The sequence below is a fragment of the Mastigoproctus giganteus genome, chromosome 2 (assembly GCF_048544385.1).
Source record: "Mastigoproctus giganteus isolate SK-2022 chromosome 2, ASM4854438v1, whole genome shotgun sequence".
Classification (NCBI taxonomy): Eukaryota; Metazoa; Arthropoda; class Arachnida; order Uropygi; family Thelyphonidae; genus Mastigoproctus; species Mastigoproctus giganteus.
In genome coordinates, this window is record NC_143576.1 from 10,460,339 (window position 1) to 10,480,630 (window position 20,292).

Consider the following 20,292-nt stretch of genomic DNA (forward strand, 5'->3'; position numbering starts at 1 on the left):
TTTAACAAAATTTAAAATAAACAAATTTAAACCACAGATCTCCCATTTATGATTTTATAATTCCAAAAATACAATTTAAAAAAGTTTCAAATTTTGGTAGGCAAGTTTCAAGGTGGGGGGAGAAAAAAAGATTCACACACATACCAACAAGAAACCAATTACACCCAGATAAACTTCTGAATTTAAACTTCATAAAAGTTACAAAGAAAATTACGGTAAAATGTTAATTCACATGAGAACCTCTTAAGAATTTCATCTAAATAATGATTTACTTCTGACACGAACCAAGGAACTAACATTTTACTGTAATTATTACAACAAACTAGAGATGAGCTCTGGTTTAGTTAAAAGCAGAATAAAATGTTTATTTATATATCCTAATCTTATGAAAAATCTCACTTTAATTTTATACCACTTATAGGTTCCAACAGTAATCTGGAATATAAGTGGCTATTATCCAGAAACAAGCTCTAGTTTGAAAATTTCGGATAGTGTGCTTGTTAAAATTCATTAAAAATTTAACAAATTTTCCTAATCATAAATTTAATTACTAGCTAACACCAAAATCACGCTTTGAAGTTTTCTGAGTGGATGGTCGCATTCTCATTGAATACCTTTGTCCATTTTCCTTACTTTCAGAATCAGGAGGCAGAGTCCTTGTTTGCTGAGAAAGTTTATCAGAACGCAGGCTTCGATCTGATTTTAGTACTTTTGTATCCCAGTCATTTTGTACTACCCTAAATGCTTCTGTGTTTCCTGTAAAATCTGAGTCTCTCTGCCAAAGTTTGTACTCAGGATCTTTTCTTAACCTGATGACTAGCCTTGGAGATTGAATTTGGTCCTCACCATTTACAACATGTCCTGAACCAACTCCTTTGCTCCAGTTCCTAAAACATTTTGAATTTTTGTGCTCAATGCACATGCTATCTACTATTTCTTTTGGAGACTCATTTTCCAAAGGAATCAATGCATTATTGTTTTCCAAATCTTCCTGGCTGGCATTTATAAGTTTTTCTTTTTCAGTTTCACAATTCTTTGATAGAACTTCAGTGGGTGCTGCATCTGTCAACAAAGTTTCATCATGCCTAACATATTCCTTATTCTCACTCTGAAGTTTACCTTCTGATTTCTCATCATTAAGTAGTTTTCCATTTATAACATCCTTCTCTGATTGCTTCGTAAGAGATTTCTCTTTCCTTAATGTTGGCTTTGAATGTGATTCAGAATTAGATGTCTTAAAATTCGGAACTTTAGATGAAACATGCTTATCACAGTTGTCTAAAGGGCAATCTGACTTTCCACAGTTTGATGATGACTTAGGTTTTATAACTTTTTGCCTAGTGTTAGGCTGTGCTGAAGAATGATGATGCAAAAGTTCACTATTTACAGGGTGAAATTCACTGCTGTGACTACGAGTCCTAGTATGGTATCTAACAGGATAAAAAATAGGGGATTCTGCTTTTTCTTCTTTATGTAACTCCTTTGAGTTACCACATTCTAGATCTACTGTTTGGGCAGGAATTGCATTCTCACTTTTAATCTCTACAGGCACTGGGGATGATGATGATGTGGGAGGAAAATCATGCGATTCATGATGCTGTCCACTTACAGCAGACGTATCTGTCAGAGGAGATAAACTAGGTTTTACATCAATATCTTTTTCGAATTTTCCCTCAGACCATTTCAGAGAAGTTTTATTGAGACAGTTTATGTTCTTCTGGTCAATGTTCTTTGTAATATTTTCCGCTTTTGAGGAATTACTAAGTTTATCGGAGTTCAAATCCTGTGTGGAAGGAAGCCTCCTTCGAGATCTAGAATGTAAACCATTAAGATACTGCTTTGCATATGGGTTTGGCAACCTTTGAGGAGTTGACTTTTCCAACTTTTTTGAATTTTTGATAAAATTGTTCACTTCCCTTTTTGTGATTTCACACCCCTCTAAAACAGCCAATATTGCTGAAACAGAAGATACCGAATCTTTTTCAGAAGAATAAATGATATCATAGACAGTATCACCATGGTTTGCTTGCAGTATAGCTTCAATCTCTCCTTCACTTAGATGTACCGAAGAATCACTAATAAGATCCACCTGCTTTTGAAAGATATCTTCCTTAACTTTAAACCAAGATCGGAAAAGTTTCTCCCTTCTGCTAACCATGTAGCACAAATTCCTAACCTGTAAAAGGGAAATAGAAAAATACAGATAAGGAATAATGTCTCTAAATGTATTTCCTAGAGGATATTGTACATGTATATTGTACTGACTATAAAAAATGAAATATAATGCATTTTTATATTCTTTAAGCAGTCAGAAGATACTCAGAAATACAGTTTAACTTGTTTATAATAGATTTTAAGTAGATTGATGAAAACCTTGTTATATTTGTAAATTCATTATAAAAGAAACTTCAACAAACTGGATGACATATAGGAGGGTATTATGTATAAATTTTTTTTTAAAAATGGCAAGTGTCAGTCAATTTAACATAACTGGTAAGTTCAAACTTATTTTTTAATTAACCATAAAAATACAAGGAGAACAGCGGGCTGTACAGATGCCAAATATCAGCGAAACTTTTCTTTATTCTGCGCCCATTTCACACTCAAATTTCACTAGTCATTCAGTGAATGTGTGCTGCAGCATCCATGCCTGTTTGTGATTGCAATATGTATTGGAAAGTCCAATACAGTGGTAAATTTATTCCCTAAAAACAAGGATTTGCAGATTTAGGACTGATACACTTGTTTACACTTGGGAACAACCACACAGGTCACAGAAGTTTACAACTCTGCATAATGATAAAACATTCATGTAATTAATCTGCATGATCAGACTGAAAAATATATATTGTTTTCAAGTAAAGACTACACATCATGCACCTTTATCTTGGGGACTTCATCAGTAGTGTGAGAAGAGTATATTATTCATAGTTGCATTACTTTATAATTTTGAAATTACAAGATATACATAACTCTGCTAACTGATATTTACATTCCTCACAGAACTGTGGGGCAACACCAACATCAATGTTACAAAAAACAGTGTGAAACAAAGTGTACACCATGCAATAATACAGCATAGAAATAGTGGCCTGAATATCCTATATAACAAACAACCAACCAACCAACAAAGTTGCTGTCTGAAAAGGGAGTACTTTATTGGCTGAGGTAATAATAATGACCTCCATTAAGATCATATAGATAAAATGGCTTCCAATGCATGGTTCACGAGTGGGACGCTCTTCCCTGAGACTGAAGGAATCATGCTCGCCATCCAAGATCAGGAGGTACACCGTATTTACATAGATGGTAATTAGATGTCACTATAGATAAACTTCGTGAGTTAACCGACTGAAAGAGGGATGATAGTAGGAGCTTGATACATAGGTCACTCTATCGTGGAGGTCGTACAGAAATTGCAGTATCCCGTTTCAACACTATCAAGAGTGTATCGGAAAATAGATTGTCAAGGCACTTGGAGTATCAAATGACACCTGGCCTCAGAAATGATCCAATACATCACTGTAGGATGCAAGGTGATCACCCAGACTGAGTACACTCACAGACATGACCTGGTAGCCAGGATAATACATCAGAAGCTAGCGAGGAAATACCACCTGATAAAAGAAAGTGTACTGTATTACAAGTATGACCTCAGACATTACTAGCGATCCTAACCCACAAGCTGTACAAGGACAGTGCGATAATAACGGACAAGACAATTCAGCATGACAGACTGGACATAATCCTTATCAACAAGAAGGAAAAGGCTACCTATCTGATTGACAAAGAAGTGCCCAACACTGGCAACCTCCAGAAAACCCATAAGGAAAAGATCAGGAAGTACACAAACCTAAGACAGGGGATCAAAGAGATGTGGCATATGCAACAAGTAACAACCATCCTGACCAATCACCGGTATGGGGCGGCCGACCGGGCTAGCCGAGTGGGTAAAGTACCTGCCCGGCAACCCAAAGGTCGCGGGTTCGATTCCCGCCTCGGGCTTGGATCAAAGTACTGCAAAAACCTTGGGAAGTGCAATATGGCCACAGAAGCCGATGCGCCAACAACTACCAAATCAAATCAAATGTATGGTGCCACAGACCCTATATAACAGCATGGGGGCAAATAGGTCTCCCAAAGAACTTCAGAAAGTCGCAATCCTGAACACCTGTGGGGTAGTCAGTGAGTTCCTCGACCAACAGTAAACACCAGACATAACATCCACCCTGTACTTGGTAGAAGTACCATTACAGGGTGGAAACCCCCAATCAGGGAGAAATAATATAAGAGCAACAAAAGTAACAATAATAATAATAATAATTATTATTATTATTATTATTATTATTATTATTTTAACAGTGTCCACACATTATCAAAATCTGTAGAAGTGTGTGTTCACAGGCCAATCTCCATGCAGGCTGAAAAACCTGGAATAATTCACAGACGAAATCCTACTCTTTTTCCCTAAGATTGGCTAACTACAGCCTGAACTGAAGATGACTATAGAAATTCCATGTTTATTTACAAAAACAAAAAAATCTAAAAAAAAAAAAAAAAAGTCTTGTGAGATTGTACATGTTTACATAATTTGGGAGAGAAAAAGGGAGTAACCCTTGAACTATAAACAAATACGCAATCTGAAACTTTGTAATGATGTTGGTGCCTATCAAGTGTCATATCATCCTTCACTCAAATAGTTGCAAAGATGCTGGTGCTACACTTGACAGGTGCATGCATTTAATGTTCTGCATAAGTCATACAAACCATTTCAGAAACTATCATGGTAAAGTCTGTCTATATTTAGTGAGCTAGAAAATTTTTCAGCTTAATCATTAATTAAAGAGTAATGCAGAATTGTTATTTTTGAGCTAAAACTGTCGAAGGTAGAACCACCACCAATAGGTTAAGACATTGAGATAACTTGTTATATTTATATTATGACTACTAATATAATTAATATAACTTGATATCCCTGCTTATATATTATATTACAATTTTTGGCTTATTTCAGCAGAAAATTGTAATATTGTAACACTAACTTAAGGAAGTCAGGCTTTGCTGTAATAGCACATTAAAAATATGTGTATCTTAAAAGAAATCATTCTCGTTCAATAATGAAGTTATATAACATAAATATACAGTGAAAAGACAGAATTCGTGGGATACCTGGTTCCGGACAACAACACAATGCTGTCACTTCTCTTGCTAGTGGACAAACCCAAAGCTTGGCAGGTAAATAGGTATACTGCATTCACGTAGACGGTAATTAGGTGTCAGTATGGATAAACTTCGTGAGTTAACCGACTTTGAAAGAGGGATGGTAGTAGGTGCTCGATGCATAGGTCACTCTATCGTGGAGGTGGTACAGAAATTGCAGTATCCCCATTCAACAATATCAAGAGTGTATTGGGAATATGCCACTTCCGGAATAACATCTCATTGTAGACAGCACTGTGGGTGGAGAAAGGTGGTGGATGAACGTGGCTGCTGATGTCTGCTCTGCATTGTTTCAGCCAATCAGAGAGCAACAGTGGCACAAATCACCGTTGACTTCAATGAGAGAGGTGTCAGAAATGTCTCCACCAAGACCATCAGGTGATCATTAGCTGCAATAGGTTATGGGAGCTGCCGATCCACCAGAGTCCCATTGCTAACACCACGACACAGGACACTACACCTCAACTGGGCAAGAGAACACTGGCACTGAACCTTGGATGGTTGGAGATGGGTCTTTTGGTCCAATGAGTCCCATTTCCAATTATTTTGAGTGGATGGCAGGGTGCATATCTGGCAGAAACTGCACATAGCTATGCACCCATCATGTCAACAAGAAACTGTTCAGGCAAGTGGATGGTTCAGTAATGGTCTAGGGCATGTTCAACTGGCACATATTGGAACCTCTGGTTCGTCTAGAAGCATCTCTGAATGGTCCAGGTTACATGTACATCCTTGCAGACCATCTGCATCCCTTCATGGTCATCGTGCACCCACAGGGCAATGGACTCTTCCAGCAGGACAATGCACCTCTACACAGATCTGTGGTGACTAGAACTTGGTTCGAAGAGCATTCTGCAGATTTTACCACGATGGTGGTTGTTGTGGTTTTAAGGAGCATTAGCAACTAAGGCCATATTGCTCCGGGATATGCGGTGGTCATTCCCTGACCTTTCCGCATCCTCCGTATTTGGTGGTGATGGGCTCGAACCCCGATCTAATCAAGAAGCATGTGCTACGCACTTCTGCTCCTTCCCACCTGGCTACGGACATGCCTACCACCATGGAATGGCCTCCCCCTCCATGTACCCTGTGGAGCATCTTTGGGATGCTGTGGAAAGGTCTGTTCAAGCTTTGGATCCTTCACCCAGGAATGCGATGGAATTATGGACAGCAGTACAGCAAGCATGGATTGAAACACCTTGTGGAACATGTTTGTGAACTAGTGGACTCAATGCCTTGCCATGTGACTATCCCATGATTTCTGTCCACTCAGTGTATATATAATAAAACAAAAATTGAAAACCAAATACAGCAAATTGCTTTAAAAACTCACTCCATGAGTTTTTATAGCAATTTGAGGTTGACTGGGGTACTATTACTATCCTATTTCTTCCCTTCTGATGGGAAAAAAACTGATGATGATACAGTAAGATCTAGCCTCATCTTTAGCATTAGCATTAGTAGAGGCATTTGATGCAAGAAAGCAAGCTTATGCAGCATCAGCCAAAAAAAAAAAAAAAAAAACCACTTCCACTTCACCCCTCTGTTCGTTCAAAATACCTGTCCAGCTGAGCCTTAAACTTATTTAGGCTATCAACCTCCACCACAAGGGATGGAAGTCTGTTCCACCAACCAACCACCCGCTGGCTAAAGGCAAATTTCCGCACGTCTATCCTACATCTGTCTTTCCTCAATTTGAATTTATGCCCTCTCAGGTGATTATTCTGAGCTAGAGGAAGAATCCCATCAGCATTGAGCATGCTTAAACCATTCAAGGCTTTATACACCTCTATCAGATCACCTCGCTGGTGCCTAGTCTCCAGACACTGTAATTTGCAAAACTTAAGCCTTTCTTCGTAAGAGCACCCCTTTGTTCCATTCACTAATCTTGTTGCCCTTCTCTGTACTCGTTCCAGCAGCTCTACATCCTTCTTGAAATGAGGCCTCCAGACCTGTATACAGTACTCTAGGTGTGGCCTGACCATCGCCTTATACAATGGAATAATCACCTCCTTATCCCTGCTGGAAAAATTCCTGTATATCATTGACAATACTCCATGAGCTACTCTTGCAGCCCGTCTGCACTGCTCAGAGAACTTCATATCTGCCTGCACAACCACCCCCAAGTCCCTTTCATTCTCTACCACTGTCAGTGTTGTACCATAGAGTTGATACGTTGCTCTGGGGTTGCTGTTTCCCATGTGTAGTACTTTACATTTGTCAATGTTAAACTTCATTTGCCACCTCTCAGCCCATCTGCTCAACCTTTCCAGATCCTGTTGCAGAAGCATAGTGTCAGTAGTGTCCTTGACAACCCTGCCAACCTTTGTATCGTCTGCAAACTTGGACATTAATCCCGATATACCATCATCAATATCATTTATAAATACAGAAAACAATAATGGACCCAACACTGAGCCCTGAGGGACTCCACTAATAACATCAGTCCACGATGAGCAGTGTCCATTGATTACCACTCTCTGTCTTCTCCCCCTCAACCACCCCTTTATCCATAGCAGCAATTTGCCTCCAATGTCACACTGCTCCAATTTGTGGAGCAGTCTTCCATGTGCAACAGTATCAAAAGCCTTTCTAAGATCCAAGTATATAATATCAAAGTTATTCCCTGCATCCAGTTCTTTTGTGACTGCATCATAGTATCCAATCAAGTTGGTCAGGCAAGACTTCCCCTTAACAAAACCATGCTGTGTCTGAGCTATAACTGAAGTCTTGTCTAAATGATCCTGCAGTGCGTCTTTAACCAGTGCCTCCATTAATTTTCCTGGAACAGAAGTCAAGCTCACAGGTCTATAATTACTTGTGTCAGCCTTTGATCCTCCTTTGTGAATTGGGGTCACATTTGCACATTTCCAGTCTATGGGTACCTCCCCTGAGTCCAAGGAAGCTCTCATAATTATGGCTAAGGGTTTGCTTACTTCCTTTGCTGCCTCCTTTAATATAACTGGATAGATCCCATCCACCCCGGGTGCCTTTCTTGTGTTTATCTTCAACAGTTTCTCCTCCACTTTACTCCCAGTTATTTCAAGATTCTGTAACTTACTGCTAGAGTTGAATACACCTCTGGCATTCCCCTCGCTGAATAACTCCTCATGTGTGAATGTCGATGCAAAATATTCATTTAGTTTGTTAGCCACCTGAGCAGGATCATCAACACTTGACCCATCAATATCAAGTGGACCAATCTGATTCATCCCTTTCCTTCTAGAGTTTACATAAGTAAAGAACTCTTTGCTGTTTTTCTTTGCATCCCTTGCCAAGGATTTCTCGTAATCTGCCTTCGCCTGCCTAACCTCCTTTGTAACTTGGTTGCATATCAACTTGTATCTATCATAGGCTTCTGTGTCATGTGTTAATTTGTAAGTATCCCATGCATTTTTCTTCTCTGCCATATGTCTCATTAGTTCATCTGACATCCATTTTGGCCTAAACCTTGAACAATATTTCTTAGTTGGTATGTAAAGCCTAGTAGCTTCCAAGATAAGTTCTTTGAATGCTTCCCATTTTGAATTTGCTGTTGGTAACATCATCAGTTGGTCCCACTGTATAGAATTTAAATACTGTCTCAGTCCATCGTAGTCGCCTTTACGGAAGCAATAACCCTTCCCTTTACCCCTAATGGTAGTTACCTCTTTGAGTAAATCCCACTTCAGCACACTGTGATCACTGCCACCTAGTGGTTCATTTATCTGCAGATTCTTAATGCATGAAGAATCACTGCTGATAATCAAATCAAGAGTATTACTCCCTCTAGTTGCCTCCCGAACATGCTGATGTAGAAAACAATCATCCAATAAATCCACAAAAGCCCTGCTAGTGTGTGAGTATCCAGCCTCCAAATTCCAGTCAATATCTGGGAAATTAAAATCTCCCATTATAAGACACTCTGATTTACTGGCCCACTCTATTTCCCTGTACAGTTCCTTATTATACTCATCAGAGTCATTAGGCCTATAGCACACTCCTACTCTCAATTTTGATCTCCCAATGTTTATGTCACACCAAACTGACTCCACACTGCACTGTTCAGCGATGTCGGCTGGCTTCACTTCCTTGGTTTTTATGTGTTTCTTAACTAATAGCATAACACCTCCCCCCTTCCTATCCTGTCTGTCCTTTCTGTAGACGTTGTACTCCCCAAATTGCAGTTCCGCATCCCTTATATCTGTGTGACACCACGTCTCTGATATCCCAACAATATCTGCCTTCGATGTTTTGAGCAATACCTCAAATTCATCAAATTTATTTACTATACCCTATCTTACTGCATACCCTATAATAACCCCCTGCTTTGTTATATGTACATAACTTGTGTATCATCATTGTTTGCTATCCATTGGGCTAGCTGTAAGTAGGCTATATTTTGTAGCCTACTTCTGCCAGTAGGCTACAAAACCATTGATAAAGTATTACCTTTTTTCACAATATGGCCTTTTCGCTTATTTTTAGATACACTAGTTACTAACAAGATGGCAATCATAAATAGACAGCTTCTGCTAATTATTATTTAGATGGATTGATGGTGACTTTGATAATGTGCGATTTAATATATCCTTTTACTAAAAATTAGCAATAATTTTATTGGCTTTATGTATACAGGGTGTCTTTAAAAAATACACGGCATAACTTCAGGAATGAGTTCCTCACATGTAGACAATAAAAATATTTTATATCAACATGGTTCTGGAAATGCTTGATTCCCGAGTTATTAACCGGAATGTCTTACTCCCGCAGGTGATTTCCTTCATCACAAGGTACTGACAGAATCTAGTGGTTTTCCGTTCCGATCATGTACTCAAATCAGGAGCAAGCGAATATGCACATTGGCTTGGCAGATGGCAATGCTCTGGAGGCTCGTCGTTTGTACCACGAAAGGTTCCCAGAACGAAGATGTCCAGGCAGGAAAACGTTTGAAGGTATCCATCGCCGCCTTTGTGAACATGGGACCTTACACCTCGTGCTGTCAATAGAGGATGACCAAGATCTACAACTCCTGAAGTAGAGGGGTGGACCAACTGCCTGGCCTCCAGGCTCACCCGATTTAAACCCATTAGATTTCTTCTTGTGGGGCCATTTAAAGTCATTGGTGTATTCGACTCCGGTAGCTCATGTGGAAATTCTCCACAATTGAATTGTGGCAGGTTGTGAGACAATACGAAACATGCCAGGAATTTGGCATCGTATTCACGAGTCCATGAGACGTCGATGTGAGGCCTGTATTCAGGCAGAAGGTGGACATTTTGAACAATTACTATAAGGTGATGTGAACAGTTAAGTGTCATAGACAGACCTTCAAAACTCGGAAACCAAGCATTTCCGGAACTATGTTGATATAAAACATTTTTATTTTCAACATATGAAGAACTCATTCCTGAAGTTATGTCGTATATTTTTGAGATACCCTGTATATATAACATTTTTTTTTTTTTTTTTTAGGGCTTTCTTTTTTGTTTTAGGTTATGGCACTCTTACCATTTCCCCACTGTTTAATTAACTAGCCTATTTCTTTTGCTCCTTCTAGAGTATTAATACATGCTGGATTCCAACTTCTTTTATTGGCATTCTTGGTTTACACTCCTCTCTCTACAACCAACACCCCCCCCTTAATTATCTAGTTCTCCATATAAAAAACAAGAATAAAAAAATAAAAAAAAAAAAAAAGATAAGAAGAAAAAATCAATATAGCAAACAGTGGTAGCTGCAAAACACGACCTACCAAATGTTGCGAAACAATTTAAAAATACATGAAGAATATGCCAATGTAAGGCAAACCAAGTAAATGGTGAACAGAAAGTAGACTAGCCCGAATTATAGCAACAAATGAAGGGGGAAGGAGAATAAATCATGATAAAGTGGGTTATAGAAGGAATGCGCTCCTAAAATAATTTAGAAAAATTGCCAATTAATAAAAATTCCAAATATGAATTTTGGAAATTGAAAATTAATTCAAATTTAGCAGCCCGCCCGTGGCACCAGGTCCAAATTATGTGAAATATCACACTATAAACAGAGGCAAAAACAAACAACATGACCAAAAGTTATTATAATAATAATAATAATAATAACAAGGTGACACAAAAATAAAATAAAATGGACTGAACATTCCTCCCAACTCGTCAGGAGGCCACAAGGTCAACAATGGCTGGGGAAGCACTGCATTTTGAACATTAAACAAATCAATGCATTGCTGACCTGAGAGAAGCCCCAATGCAACAGATTTGAATAATAGTGGCCCTTATGCAGTGAAAACTTATACTAGAATAGATCAGAGCACAAGGCAACACCAAACCAATGACAGAGTAACAGTTAAATAAGTATATTCAAAAGAAACTGAACTAAGCATATGACACTACAAGTGGCATAATAGCATATGCACCACTCATTAGTAAGTACACCGGTTAGTGAAAGGGCTTAACCCTTTACAACCCAGAATGATTTTTTACTGACTTCCCAAGGCAGTACATTTTATAAGCAAAACACAACTTTTTATAAGTTCATTAGATATTTTAAATATTAATTATTTATATGCTTTTAGCATGCCATTTCTTGAAACTTTCAAAAAAATCCTGCAATTCTAGTTTTTGGAAGCATGTCTCACAATATCAAAGTGTTTATTTTCTCTCACTTAATATCATTTCTGTTGCTACACACAGCACAGTCTTTCTTCTAATTTGGATTCTCATCTGTCATTACAAAATGAGGATGGACATTCAATCTGTCTTCTGCATCTGAACTCAATAGCCTTTTTCTAGAAAGAATAAACATCTCCTACTAATTGGACATGAAACTTTTCTTGAAACTGCTAGTGATGAAAGTTCTTTTGAGATGGAATACACCACCTATTAAGATGAAACTGTTTGCAACTGAGACTTCTATAAAATCCAGAAAAACAACTTCATCCACCGTCTCATCCAAAAACTGCTTCAAAATACCTCTAGAGTACTGAATACTGTAAAGCAGTTTTTGGATGAGATGAAGGATGACTGGTTTTATTAAGTCAGAATAGACTCACCAAAATAGGCATGACATTTGATACGTACCCTGTTTAGAGTTGGCTAAAATAAATACAAATAGTGTACTGAAATTCCAAGTGTGAGCCTTGCTAATAAACAATGCAACACTAGCTAAAATAAATAAGCCAAGCCAACTAACTTCATAGCTTTTGAGCATTATAACATTTGAAAGAAATTATTCACTTAAAACTAACAGTAGTTTCGTTCAATGCAATCATTTTTTGTAAAACAAAATAGTCAAAACTTCACATTGAGATCACAAAAAATATTTTTTACTTTAGATCCCAGTATTTTAATTCTCCTTGTTTTTTTTATTTTGTTGGTGGAACAAGATGCAACACCAAAAATAGCTAAAGAAATCTGTTCCTGCTAAATACACTCATGAAAAATATCTATATAATATTGGTATAAAAACACCATAGATAACTCTTAAAGGAAAAACTGCGATAGTAGTGTAAATGGCATCATTTCAACTGTATCTCATATTGTGCTCATCCATCACAATGAGTTACCATTTATTGCACTACCTCGAATAAGTAACGTTTCACTAATAGAGAAGACTACTGTTACTTATTCTCAGTGGGCACCACCACCACCACCACCCAGATGGCACTGTTTCAAGGCTTGTTGGCCTTTCATCGGTGGGTGGGGAGGCACCTTGGTATTGTAAGTTTTTCCTTTAAGAATTGTCTATGGTGTTTTTACACTGATATTATATATATATAATTATAACTCTTAAAAATATTACGCCCAGTTGCATTTAGTCTTACTTAAATGTTACCATGTACACCTTTTGCCTTCTCTCATATGGTGGGATTATCTTCACAACTGGGTTGTCATGTTTGCAATACCAGGGTTCCTGCCCACCCACACCAATGAAAGGCCAACAAGCCATGGAACAGTGCCGTCTGGGTGGTAGTGCCCATTGAGAATAAGTAAGTCTTCTCTATTAGTGAAGCATTACTTATTCAATGTAGTGCAATACATGGTAACTCGTGATGGATGAGCCCAATATGAGATACAGTTGAAATGATGCCCTTTACACTACTATCGTAGTTTTTCCTTTAAGAATTGTCTATGGTGTTTTTACACTGATATTATATAGATATTTTACATGAGTGTATTTAGCAGGAACAGATTTCTTCAGCTATTTTTGTTGTTGCATCTTGTTCCACCAACAAAATAAAAAAACAAGAAGAATTAAAACACTGGGATCTAAATTAAAAAATATTTTTGTTCATCTCAATGAGAAGTTTTGGATATTTTGTTTTACAAAAAATGACTGCATTGAACAAAACTACTTTTAGTTTTAAGTGAATAATTTCATTCAAATGTTATAATGCTCAAAAGCTAGTGAAGTTGGTTTGGTGTGTATTTATTTTAGCTAGTGTTCCATTGTTTATTAGCAAGGCTCACCCTTGGAATTTTACACTATTTGTATTTATTTTAGCCAACTCTAAACAGGATACATGTCAAATTTCATGCCTATTTTGGTGAGTCTATTCTGACTTAATAAAACCAGTCATCCTTCATCTCATCCAAAAACTGCTTTACAGTATTCAGTATTCTAGAGGTATTGTGAAGCAGTTTTTTGATGAGACGGTGGAGGAAGTTGTTTTTCTAGATTTTATAGAAGTCTCAGTTGCAAACAGATTCATCTTAATAGATGGTGTATTCCATCTCAAAAGAACTTTCATCACTAGCAGTTTCAAGAAAAGTTTCATGTCCAATTAGTAGGAGATGTTTATTCTTTCTAGAAAAAGGCTACTGAGTTCAGATGCAGAAGACAGATTGAATGTCCATCCTCATTTTGTAATGACAGATGAAAATCCAAATTAGAAGAAAGACTTTACTGTGTGTAGCAACAGAAATGATATTAAGTGAGAGAAAATAAACACTTTGATATTGTGAGACATGCTTCCAAAAACGAGAATTGCAGGAATTTTTTGAGAGTTTCAAGAAATGGCATGCTAAAAGCATATAAATAATTAATATTTAAAATATCTAATGAGCTTATAAAATGTTTTGTGTTTTGCTTATAAAATGTACTGCCTTGGGAAGTCAGTAAAAAATCATTCTGAGTTGTAAAGGGTTAAGCCCTTTCACTAACTGGTGAACTTACTAATGAGTGGTGCATAAGCATATGCTATTATGCCACTTGTAGTGTCATATGCTTTGTTCAGCTTCTTTTGAATATACTTATTTAACTCTTAATCTGTCAGTGGTTTGGTGTTGCCTTGTGAATTTTTTTTTTTTTTGGTAGTTGTTGGCGCATAGGCTTCTGTGGCCATAATGCACCTCCCAAGGTTTTTGCAGTACTTTGATCCAAGCCCGAGGCAGGAATCGAACCCGTGACCTTTGGGTTGCCAGGCAGGCACTTTACCCGGTCGGCGCGTTGTGAATGCTCTGATCCATTCTAGTATAAGCTTTCACTGCATAAGGGCCACTATTATTCAAATCTGTTGCATTGGGGGTTCTGTCAGGTCAGCGATGCATTGATTTGTTTAATGTTCAAAATGCAGTGATTCCCCAGCCATTGTTGACCTTGTGGCCTCCTGACGAGTTGGGAGGAATGGTCAGTCCATTTTATTTTATTTTTGTGTCACCTTGTTATTATTATTATTATTATTATTATTATGATGATAACTTTTGGTCATGTTGTTGTTTGTTTTTGCCTCTGTTTATAGTGTGATATTTCACGTAATTTTGACCTGGTGCCATGGGCGGGCTGCTAAATTTGAATTAATTTGCAATTTCTAAAATTCATATTTGGTACATTGAGAAGGATGAGCACAATATGAGATACAGTTGAAATGATGCCCTTTACACTACTATCATAGTTTTTCCTTTAAGAGTTGTCTATGGTGTTTTTACACTGATATTATATAGATAATTATAACTCTTAAAAATATTATGCCCAGTTGCATTTAGTCTTACTTAAATTCATGAAAAATGTAATTCTGTCTATCCATTCTTCAGACGAGTATTCCTTTATATTAATTTTTTAAAATTTAATCCTATTTTAACACCAAAAAGCACTATTAGTCCACAAAAATTCTGATTCAGAAAGTTCTAACAATTTCTTCATCAGAAGGGCTGTACGAGTTGTTGATGGCATGTCTAAATACTTCACTTCAAAGTATAAGATACGCTGTTATTTCTAAAATGAAGAAAAACAACTGCCAGCTGCTCTCAACAACTGGATATAAAATATTTAAATATTTACATAAACAATGCAAAAATTAAACATTAGTTTAGCTTAGTTTTCGCATTGTTTATGTAAATATTAATCAAACAGATGGCATTACATTAATTATGCTAGCACAGCAACAAAAATTTCGTAATTAGCAACACAGACCAATCCAACCACTGCAACATTGGACAGGATGTGGTATTTTACAATGCTGTGGCTGCTGTGACAGTGGACTGCAAAAGTTATAGAAGCATTCTGGATTAACTACAAAGAAAGTGAAGTTACTTAAGCAATTGCAATAAACAGCTTCCATGAAATGATTAACTGAAGAATGAAGGCAAGTACATCTATTGTATATAATCTTAAGAAGCAGAAGGAACAGTTGCTTAAATTTTACAATGACAAATATACAGCAGATCCCATTAATATATAATTCAGGGCCCTAAATTTTTAGGCCCTGTAATAATAAGGTTGCAAAAAAAATTTCAAAACCTGACAATTTTCTTGGTACATATCTTTCAACATTAACGTAGCTTTGCCTAACAATTATAACAATAACACTTTGGATGGTTTATAATTAACATCAACGTAAAATGAGTAAAAGTAGAATCAGTATTAATATTAATGGAAATTGGAAGCATATCCAACAGCTTAAGTGTATCAGCAGTATCAACAATCTGGAACAATCAAAACATTAACATATTCTGAATCCATTCTTTTGTCCATCTGAATAATTAATACTGAATGCCAAGCATTTCTAATGGCCTCATAATTTCACAGAAGTTGTTAAACACTTTAAAAAATCTTGACTTAGAAAATTTTCCAATTACAAGTGGATGCAATGAAGAAACTTTTATTAATCAAGGCTGTTCTAAGATTAGTACTAACCGAACAAAATAACCTAATTTATTTCTCAAAGAATATAAACAAACTTTCCAAATAAGTGTTAGCCAAATTTTGTAAAAGTGAATTAAAAATAAAGTAATAAAAGCATATCCTTTAGCAGGAGAATATGTACTTTGTATAAGAGTTTGCATTAATGAGACTACTGTATCTAGATTAATATAAAATTAATTTTACAAAAAGCAAGGACTCCTGATATAGACAAAGTGTTGCTTGCTTGAGAATGGATTAGACAGCATCTGAGTGAAAAGTTTTCATTCACCGGCAATTGTAATGAGTTAGCTAAAATAAGCAGGCTTCGCTTTAAAAGTGGAATTATGGATGATGATTTAGTAAGTAATAAAAATAAATTCATAAATAAATAATTCAATAAGACGCATTTAGGACTAAAGCCTCGAGCTTCGAGAAAATTTAGACTATGTATATATTAAGTGCAATAGCATCATTAATACACAGTCATTTCTGAATAAACAGAATATTTAAAAGGCGGCATTATTTTAAGTTATATCTCATATTGTGAATACCTTCACAACGAGATGTCATGATATTGCACTACTTCGAATAAGTAACGCTTCACCTAAGGAGAAGACTAATGTTACTTATTCTCAGATAGGTACCACCACCTAGACGGCACCATTTCAGGGCTATTTGGCCCTTCTTCGGTGGGTGGGTAGGTACCCAAGTGATGCAATGATGGCAAAACAGTTATGAAGTATAACTCCACAATATGAGAGGTGCCTGATGGTGTATGATGTACCGTATTTCCCCATGTATAAGATGCACCTTTTTTCAAAAAATTTGGGGTCTAAAAACTGGGTGCGTCTTATACAGTGGTTGTAGATTTTTTTTACTTGCATTTCCCGCTTTTTCGCGCTTGTTGTCTTTGCGCTCATTGTTTCGCACCCATTACCGGTATATTAGGTTACGTTTTGCCACGTTCTGCCCAGAAATGGCTCAGAAAAGATTTTTGTACAGTGCTGAATTCAAGTTAAAAGTGATCCAGTTTGCAAAAGTGAATGGAAATCGTGCTGCTGAATGTAAGTTTGGTCCTCCTCCAACTGAGAAAACAATCCGAGACTGGCTACGGGAAGAAGAAACCCTACTGAAAACGCCATGGCAGAAGAAGGCCATTAGAGGCAAGTCAGCAAAATGGCCTGATTTAGAGAGGGAATTGAAGATATGGATTGAGGAGCAAAGGGCAATTGGAATTCCTGTGTCCACAAAGATGGTTCAGCATGAGGCAAGAAGAATTGCTGATGAAAAAGAAACTACTGATTTCAAAGGAGGATACAACTGGTGCTTCAGGTTCATGAAACAGAATGGACTAAGCATGCGTACATGCACCAGACTTGCCCAAAAGATGCCTGAAAGCTATGAGCAGAAGGTCCTTGAATGTCATCGTTTTGTCATTCAATGTCAGAAGACACATGAGTTTGAGTTGGGACAGATTGCAAATATGGACACAGTCCCCCTTCAATTTGATGTCCCAAGTAACAGAAGTGTTGATAGGAAGGGGGTGAAAACTGTAACTGTGAAGACAAGTGGACATGAAAAGAGGCATTATACAGTTGTTCTAGCTTGTTGTCCCGACGGAACCAAGCTGCCTCCTATGCTGATTTTCAAACACAAAACAATGCCAAAAGAAGACATTCTTCGAGGAGTGATTGTCCACATTCATGACAAGGGTTGGATGGATCAGGATTGGATGAAGATCTGGTTTGAGAAAGTTTAGAGCAGGAGACCAGGTGGGCTCTTACGCAAACCTGCCCTATTGGTGCTTGATCAGTTCAGGACACACATAACAAAAAATACATAGAAGATTGCTGCAGAGCAAAAAACAAAACTTGCCGTCATACCTGGAGGCTTGACATCCCAGCTCCAACCACTTGATGTCAGCATTAACAAACCCTTCAAAGCTGCCATGAGAGACGAATGGAACCAGGAAATAACAAAACTTGAACAGGCGCAATATAGCCGAAGTTGCTTTTGCGCCATTAAACCCCAAACAACTAAAAAAAAAAAAAAAAAAAAAACTAAACTAAAAAAAAACGAATGGAACCAATGGATGAAGTCTTCTGGGGACAAATTGACACCGGCAGGAACAGTGAAGAAACCAACTATGGAAGAAGTTTGTAGCTGGGTGAAAAGATCCTGGGATAATATCAAAATTGAGATCGTTGTCAAGTCATTTAAGAAGTGTGGCATTTCAAATGCCATAGATGGAACTGAGGACGAGGCAATATATGAAGACAGTGATTCGTCATCAGACATGGATGAGGACAAGCTAATGGATGGGAGTTTTGACAGTGATGAATTGTATGAATTTTATGATTAATAAAACTTGAGTTCAATAACTTTATGTAATACTTTTTTTTTTTTTTTCAAATTTTGGGCCCCAAAATTAAGGTGCGTCTTATACATGGGGAAATATGGTATTTATACTAAGACGCATTTAGAGCTAAAGATAGGTACCAAAAATTTGCTCGCAGCTTGAGGCTTTAGCCCTAAATACGTCTTAGTCTAAATACATCATACACCATCAGGCACCTCTCATAGTGTGGAGTTATACTTCACAACTGTTTTGCCATCATTGCATCACTTGGGTACTTACCCACCCACCGAAGAAGGGCCAAATAGCCCTGAAACGGTGCCGTATGGGTGGTGGTACCTATCTGAGAATAAGTAACATTAGTCTTCTCCTTAGGTAAAGCGTTACTTATTCAAAGTAGTGCAATATCATGGCAACTCGTTGTGAAGGTATTCACAATATGAGATATAACTTAAAATAATGCCGCCTTATAAATATTCTGTTTATTCAGAAATGACTGTGTATTAATGATGCTATAACACTTAATATATACATAATTCAATAATTAAATAATAAAAATAAATAATTCGTAAATAAATTCACTTTGATTTTTCATACTTTTCTTATCTTGTGTTAGGCCTAGGATCAGTAACCTGGCTTAAGTCCTAGGATTTCCATATAAGTAACTGGTACCTGTATTTTAAATTTCTGAATTTATTTCCTGGTTTTTTATTTATTACTTTTTAAGCTGCTTTTGGTTTTATCCTAAGGTATACAATAACATAAATTCACTATTTACAATTCTTAAACCATAATATTAAAGTTATACTATACAGCAGTAGTTTCCAAACTTTATGTTACTATGCCCCCTTTTAAAAACAATCTAATCTTGGCACCTCCCTCCCTCCCTTTATTTCATAAAATAATACAGACACATTTTTAAATGGTAAAAAATAAATTAATACAAAAAATGAAAAAAACGTAATTGACAGAATATATATATTCATTTTTAAATTAATTTGTTTTTAATGCAATGGATGTGCTTGTTTATTAGCACAAAGTTTATCAAATCTAGGTGTCATTGACGAGAGTGCTACTCATAGCTCTTTTTCTACTACTAAACGGGCTCAATATTTGGATTTCATTGCAGCTAATGCAGAAAATCCCGTTTCGCATAAATATGATGTTACGAATGGCAGCAGCACCTGCATTGCTTTGCTTGACAAAGTATTATATTCTTCACTTCGATGCAACCAAAACGGAACTAGGGTTTCACTCTGAAATTTTTGTTTCAATGAAATATCGCATGATAATTCTATCAATTTTTTCTTTTCAATAGTTGTCAATCCAAATTCATCATCTTGTTCATCAACAAATGGATTCTGTATCCATGTGAACTTTGTAAAATCAAGAGCTTCGAAATAATGTGAAAAGTGCATTAGCAAACCGTCCAAGTGTTCAGTAAATAGATTTTTGTTTGCTTCAATATTAACTCTGGCGCAGAAATCATTTAAAAGTGGAAACATGTCGAACTTATTTTTTTGTAAATTTGATTTCCATAGCTCCAATTTTTTTATGAATGCTTTCACTTTGTCTTTTTGAATCAGTGAATGCATTTGTGGTCCTTGCACTGATTT

The 20,292-nt window shown here is 36.8% G+C and overlaps 1 protein-coding gene across 1 annotated transcript in view; it reads right to left on the minus strand.

Annotated features, from left to right (window-relative positions):
• Nucleotides 1-550: 550 nt before the first annotated feature.
• Nucleotides 551-20,292, minus strand: part of LOC150089156 (PHD finger protein rhinoceros-like) — a 327,976-nt gene continuing 308,234 nt past the window's right edge. Inside the window, exon 23 of the mRNA XM_090389568.1 lies at nt 551-2,176. Coding sequence (XP_090245694.1) covers nt 551-2,176 — 1,626 coding nt within the window. The remainder of the gene's footprint in view (nt 2,177-20,292) is intronic.